At 35.1% G+C, this 6,848-nt stretch overlaps 1 protein-coding gene across 1 annotated transcript in view; it reads left to right on the top strand.

The window, feature by feature from the left end:
* Positions 1-6,848, top strand: part of Sucla2 (succinate-CoA ligase ADP-forming beta subunit) — a 58,126-nt gene that overhangs the window by 31,741 nt on the left and 19,537 nt on the right. Inside the window, exon 6 of the mRNA XM_004633084.2 lies at positions 1,974-2,112. Within this exon, the coding sequence (XP_004633141.1) occupies positions 1,974-2,112 (139 nt within the window). The remainder of the gene's footprint in view (positions 1-1,973; positions 2,113-6,848) is intronic.

The raw sequence follows: 6,848 nt of genomic DNA, 5'->3' as shown, positions 1-6,848 counted from the left end.
GGGAGAGGGTCCGGCCCACGCTGCGCCTGGGCTGGGACTGGTCCCGCAGGTGCAGGGTAGCAGGAAACTCTCCACACACTCACCAGACCTGGGCTAGGGCTAGGACTGGATCTGGGGCTCCCGTAACTGGGCAGAAAATCCTACTGGGCGGGCGGGGTGGGGGAGGCACTGCGGAATGGTGGGGGGCGGCCCGAGGGGCTGGGAGAGGGTCCGGCCCACATTGTGCCTGGGCTGGGACTGGTCCCGCAGGCGCAGGGTAGCAGGAAACTCTCCGCACACTCACCGGACCTGGGCTAGGACTGTATTAAATTTTTTAATTCTTACTAATCTTAAAAGTTTGAGTGTTAAACTTTAAATGCAATTAACCATTTGTTAGAAAAGAAACACAGTATTAAGGTAGGTGTGGTGGCACATGCCTGTAATCCCAGCACTTGGGAGACAGAGGCAGGAGGATTATTGGAAATTCAAGACCAGCCTGGGCTACAAAGTAAGCTTAAGGCCAGCTTGAACTGCATAGTGAGACCCTGTGTCAAAGACAAGGAAAAAACAAACAAAAAAAGCAGCATTAACTTATGGCATTGAAGCACTGCAGAAGTAAGAATTTGACTGTCATAAAGTTTAAAGGAAATAGGGAACTTTTCATGTTGAATAATGGAGCAAATTATTTAGGCAAATGAACAATATAAATGTTTAAGGGGACAGATTTGATGCATTAGATATTCATAGGAGAGCAATGACTAGAAATTGAAATTTAGATGTGAAAGAAAACTGACAAGAATACTGGAAAGAATGGTGTGGCCAAGATTATAGCATTTTGAATGATGAGCAGAAATGATGCTTAGTATGGTGCTTGGCAAATTACTGTCATACTGAATTGATAAGTGTGTTGCAATTCTCAGATGTGCAAGTCTATAAAAGTAAATGCATGATGACCTACTAAAAATCTTTTGTAATAAAATAGTACTTCATCATTCTTTATTTAAAATAGATTTCAACCAAAAATTTTATTCTTTAGCCTGTTCAGCCATATATATTTATTGACACTTGACTCTGTAAAGCTCATATTTTCCCCAAAGAATTTAAGATATTGTGTTATAGAAAATCAGAAAATGTGCTGCAACTTTAGATAAAGAAGAATTCTTTATAGTGTTCCTAAGCAGTAGCAACACTGTTAGAATAAATATACTGATACATATTTTCTCGACTAGTGTTTCAGAATTGCTTATGGTACTTTAGAAATAATAGATGCGTGGTTCATTATGAAACTGTGAGCCAGAACTTCTGGGTTTTGATCTTGATATTTTGTCATTTAAAAAGTTTTACAGATCTCTCTATTTAGGAGAGTAGGATTCTTTACTCAAGATTGTAAAATTCCTGTACTGGATTAGAGGCTTGTATCTTCTGGATCTGGTACGGCACTTGGCACATATTTTTTTTAATTATTAGTACCTGCTTATGATATGTAATATTTATATTCAGCTTGAATGGGAGAAAACTTGATGACCATATGTTCTTATTGCCTGATAGACAATTTGTAAAGGTTGAAATACAGTAATTTGGTATTTTGGCCATTGTTTGAACCATCAAGATTATGAATCCATCTTTTATATTATTTGTAAAAATATTAGCCTCCTTTTTCAGTTTAAGTTGGCCTTAAGTATGACAGGCAGATGGAAGCTATGCGATAAACCCTGGGACTATAATCTAGGTGAATGGCACATCACGTGGCCCTGCATCCTTTTCTCACCTGTAGATGAGCATAGTACATCTACCTTGAGGATTCTGAACAAAAACTTCTGTTTGCCCATTTAGTGATAGTAATTGCTATTTCACTGATTGTTTGCTTTTATTTATTTATTTATTTATTTTGTTTGTTTGCTTATTTTTAAAGTGGTATACTATAAGGTTTTTTAAGTTTGTATATCAGTGCTGATTGGACATAGACTACTTATAATAAGAGAAATTGTTTTCAGCTAGCAGAGAAGATGGGATTTCCACCTAATATTGTGGATTCTGCAGCAGAAAACATGGTCAAGCTTTATAACCTTTTTCTGAAATATGATGCAACCATGGTAGAAATAAATCCAATGGTAGAAGATTCAGATGGAGCAGGTAAAGTATCTTTTATCAAATATTGATTATACATTTATCTATCATGCTTCACTAAAAAAGGTGAATTCACAAGAGAAGTATACTGTTTCCTGTGTGGAAGCTTACTTTATAATGAATGTGAAAACAATATGAAAGAAACCCGCTAAAACATTTTACAAATAGACATGTAGTGATTAGATCTGCATTGTCTAATGTGGTAATCATTGATCACATGTAGCTATTTAAATTAAAATTCCATAAAAATCTAAAATTTCTATAGTTACATTTCAAGAGACTACTGTAAATAATTTAGATTATGTTGTTAATATGACTATTAATTTTTCTGAATGTTGTATATTAGTTGCTTCTGTTTCTGTAATTTACCAGATTTGTTTGAAATCTCTTTAGGCAATTAATCTTACTAATCACTTGTCTGTTTTGTGTAATTCTGATTACTTTTCATCAAATCAGTTTTTTTTTTTTTTTTTTTTTGGTGGAACCAGGGATTGAACTCAGGCCCTTGCGCTTGCCAAGGAAGCGCTTATTCCACTGAGCCATCTCCCCGGCCTTCAAATCAGTTTTTGTTTGGTCATTTATACGATAGTATAAAGTAGCTACATGGAATTATCATTTGGATAGTTATGATATAGAGAGCATTTCCATAATTGCAGCAGGGTGTATTGTGAAGTTCTGGATTGAGAGTGAAGGTGGTAAATAGTTGTGGTTTTCAGGAATTAGCTGCTTGGGTCTCTAGAAGTTTCAGACTATGGAGAGACATAAAGGATATTCTTAATATTTGAGTTGCTTTTGTATTTTAGCTACTTAAAGAATAAGATTAGCTTCTCACTTTGGCTCTTCTTTCGCATATGCTTAAATAGTAAATCAAATTTGAATCATCATGACTTCCGTGTATACATTTTAAAAGCATAAATCACTTTATTATACTCCAACCTTTATATGTTGTATTAACTGTTTATTGCTGTGATTTGTTTCAAGTCTCTTAAGATAACTAATCTTATGAAGCATTTGTAGTCAGTTTTTTACTTTTATACTTTTAATTTTTGTTCTTTATTAAATAAAACAATTTTTGGCTGTCATATGATAATGTAAAGAATGAGTAAATAAACAATATAATTCAGTTTTTTTGAAACATTGAGGCTGATATATGTTTTAAATATGCAGTTCAGTGAAGAATTACCTGTATATCATTTCCCTGATTGTGTAACTGAAGAGGGACTAATTAACTTTGAAAGCAAGCCTACTTAATTCTTTCTTTGAAATTTAGTGATCATATTCTGTTAAGGGAGTATCTTCTACCTCTTAATAACTTTTTCTATGTATTTAGGTTTTCTTTTGTAGTATAAATTTATGTATGTTTAGAGGCATTGTTTGTCTTAATTGTGGTTATTGTATATTTAGTATTGAAAATTTTCAAGGTGCCAAGAATTAATAGGTACAAAGGAAAAAACAAACCTCCTATAACTCCAATACCAATACCCTTTTAATGGTTCACCCTTTAAACTGAAAAATGTATACTAGAGTGTTTTCATGTCAAATATTTTTCAAAAGATAAGTTTAAAAGACTTGTACTTTATATGTCTTGCAAATCTGCTTGTCTTTCATTTAGATTCTTAGAAATGGGGTTTTGGGTGAAGGAGAAATGCTATTTTTAATACATTTTGATGTTTAGAGGGGTAACATTTTGAAATACATTATGTCAAGTACTTTGTTTCCTCCAGCCCCTTTCTTCTCTTCCTCTTTCCTCTTGTTTCTTCCCTTGTATCCTATCCTTCTAACACAAAGTACTTGTCCCATTGTATAGTTTGTCAAAAGTGTTATCTTGGATTTAATCTCCATCAAACTGATAACGAAGAAATGGTACTTGTTTATAGTTCTTTGATAACTAGTGATGTTGAGAGTTATTTATTGAGCACATTTTTCTTCTGCAAATTTTCTGTTCTTTGCTACTTTTATTAGTTTCTAGAGGCTGCTATAACAAATTGCTATAGATTTGGGTGATCTGAAACAACAGAAATTTACTTAAAGTTCTAGAGGTTAGAAGTTCAAAGTCAATAGCATATCAGTTCTAAGTGTAGCATGGTTCCATTCATGTAGGTAGTTCTAGTGAAGTATCCATATCCTATTTCTATAGGCATTCCTCAGCTTGTGCTGACTGCATTTTGATCTCTGGCTGTGTGGATACCTTATCTCTTCCCCTTCTGTATGTGCTGTATGTATCCAGTCTCCCTCTGCCTGCTCCCTGCCTGCCACTTTCTCTGTCTCCCTCCCTCCTTCCTTGAATCTAGAGCCTGTATACTGAGGTATGTCTCCAGCTGTTTTAAAAAAAAATTATGTATTTGGTACAGGGTCTCATTATGCAGCTTGCACTCTGAGTGATCCACCTGTTTTCAGTCTCCCCAGTGCTGGGATTATAGGTGTGTGTTGCCACGCCTGGTCTTAGTGGTTGGCTCAGCACGCCTGAGAGTCAGGGCCCATGTGGCGTATGGTGCTGTGGATTGAACGCTGGTTCTTGTGCTTGTCTAAGCAGGCAGTAGATCGCTGAGCTATCTCGACAGTCCTCTCCAGCTCTTTTTATTGATTGACTGATTCATTTATCGATTCAGGGTCTTGCTAAGTTGCCCAAGCTGTGCTTGATTTTGTGATCTGTATGTCTTGGCCTCTTACAAATTATGGGAGTACATCACCATGCCGAGCTTATCTCTCTCTTATAAGGACAATTGTGATGTAATTTAGGAGTGGCTAGTCCGGCATAATGTCTTCTCCAAATCCTTAATCACATCAAAAGAAATTTTGCCTTAAAAAGTAACATTCACAGAATCAGTAGATTAGGGCCTGTTATCTTTGGGTGATCATTATGTAGCTCACTATTGTATACCAAAGAAGGATGTGTAGTTTTTCTTATTTGATGAAATCTTTCTGTATTTTTAAATTTAAGTGATTCAGAAATTAAAACTTTGTAACAAAATATTTCTTCCATCTTATTCCTTTACTTTGCAGTTTTGTTTTCTCTCTGTTATCATCTGTTCTTATTCTTTTTTTTTTTTTTTTTTTGGGCAGAACCGGGGATTGAACTCAGATCCTTGCTTGGTGCTTATTGTACTGAGCTATCTCTCCGGCCCTTGTGTCTTATTTTATTTACCTACAAATATGTCCTGGTGATTTCCCATGTAAATGGGCTTGTTATATATTAAGGATATTTGATATGAGTACTTTTCTGCATTTATCCTTTGTTTAATTTTGTTTGATTTTTTGGGGGGAACCTATTAAAACTTTGTTTTTGCGTGTAGTGAGGTCTCATTTTGTCTTCCATTACTTTTATGCTCAGAGTTTCTTCTCTGTCTCAAGATTAGTAACTGTTCATGTGTATTATATTCTATTTTTTATTGTTTCTTAATTTTTACTTTTATATTTTTAATCAAGATTTTACTTTGACTTCTTTTATTCCCCCCAAAGACTCTATTCTTCCATTACCATTAAATAAATTGTCCTTTTGCTTTCCTTCCTCTTCCCTTCTTTTCTTTGTGTTACTGGGAATGAACCTAGGAAATACTGAGCTACCTCCTTACCACTTATTTTATTTTGAGACATGGTCTGGCTAAGTTGCTCATACTGGTCTCAAAGTGCCATCATTCTTCTTTAACTTCCTGAGTAGCTGAGATTACTGGTGTGAGCCACTTCATATTCAGATGTCTGATTTTCTAGCATGTTCCTGTGCTCTGCCTAAGCATGTGCTTTAGGGCAGACTTTCTTTACAGTGCCAACTAGTAAATTAGAGGAATGATAGAGTTAGTCAATTATTTACAGATGTCAAACTGATGGGTAAAAGCTTGGTGAGGAACATAGTCTTAACATATTTTCCCACAAATTTTCTAATAATTACAAAGGGAAAATAATTATTCTGTCTGGACCAAGTAATCCAAGTTAACATTATCAACAGTGGCATAAATCAGCATAATATATGCCCTGATATGAGCAGCATGAAAACAAAGCTATCGAATTTCTAAATGTTGGATAAATTTTACAAAATGTAGAACTTAAGTGGATCTTCACAAATTGGAGTAGAATTAGAGGTTATCAGCATAGAGATTTAAAAAAAAATAGAAATTGACAAACATGCATTTTTATGTATGGATATACATACACATATACTTTTAGGTTCTATTTACTGAAAAACTCCAGGAGCAGTGACATTTATGGTAATGATCATGAGTAGTATACATATCTGGGTGCCTGAATATCGTATTTTACTAAAAGGAACAGGACCCTTAGAGAAAAGGCTGCTTCCTGAACTGTGACAAGGAACATGGAAAGGCCTGGCACATTTTGTTGCATATAAAATGAAGAAATACTCAAGAGAAAATTGTGACATATCAAAAGAACAAAGGGAGAAATTTGGTCATATAAAATGTATACAGGAATATATGTAGTAGCTCTTTAGTACTAGTAGACTATTGAAAATAAACCAAATATTTTTCAAAGAGTGAATGGTTGACAAAATGCAACTATATTGTCTTAGTTACTTTCATCATTGCTGAGACAATAACCCAACACCCAAAGGAGGGAAGTAGTTTATTGTAGCTCATAGTTTGTATAGGTTTCAGTTTATAGTTGGGTGGCTCTAAAGCAAGATGCATGGCAGAAGAGAAACAGTTCATGGTAGGCAGAAGCTGCAAGGCAGTAAGCAATGAAGTAGCCAAGTAGCCTTAACAGCTGCTCTCTTCCTGATATATATCTCC

This window comes from Octodon degus, unplaced genomic scaffold (assembly GCF_000260255.1).
Source record: "Octodon degus isolate 3935 unplaced genomic scaffold, OctDeg1.0 scaffold00051, whole genome shotgun sequence".
In the NCBI taxonomy this organism is placed as follows: Eukaryota; Metazoa; Chordata; class Mammalia; order Rodentia; family Octodontidae; genus Octodon; species Octodon degus.
Note: the sequence above shows the minus strand (reverse complement) of the source record. Positions and strands in the feature narration are given on the sequence as shown.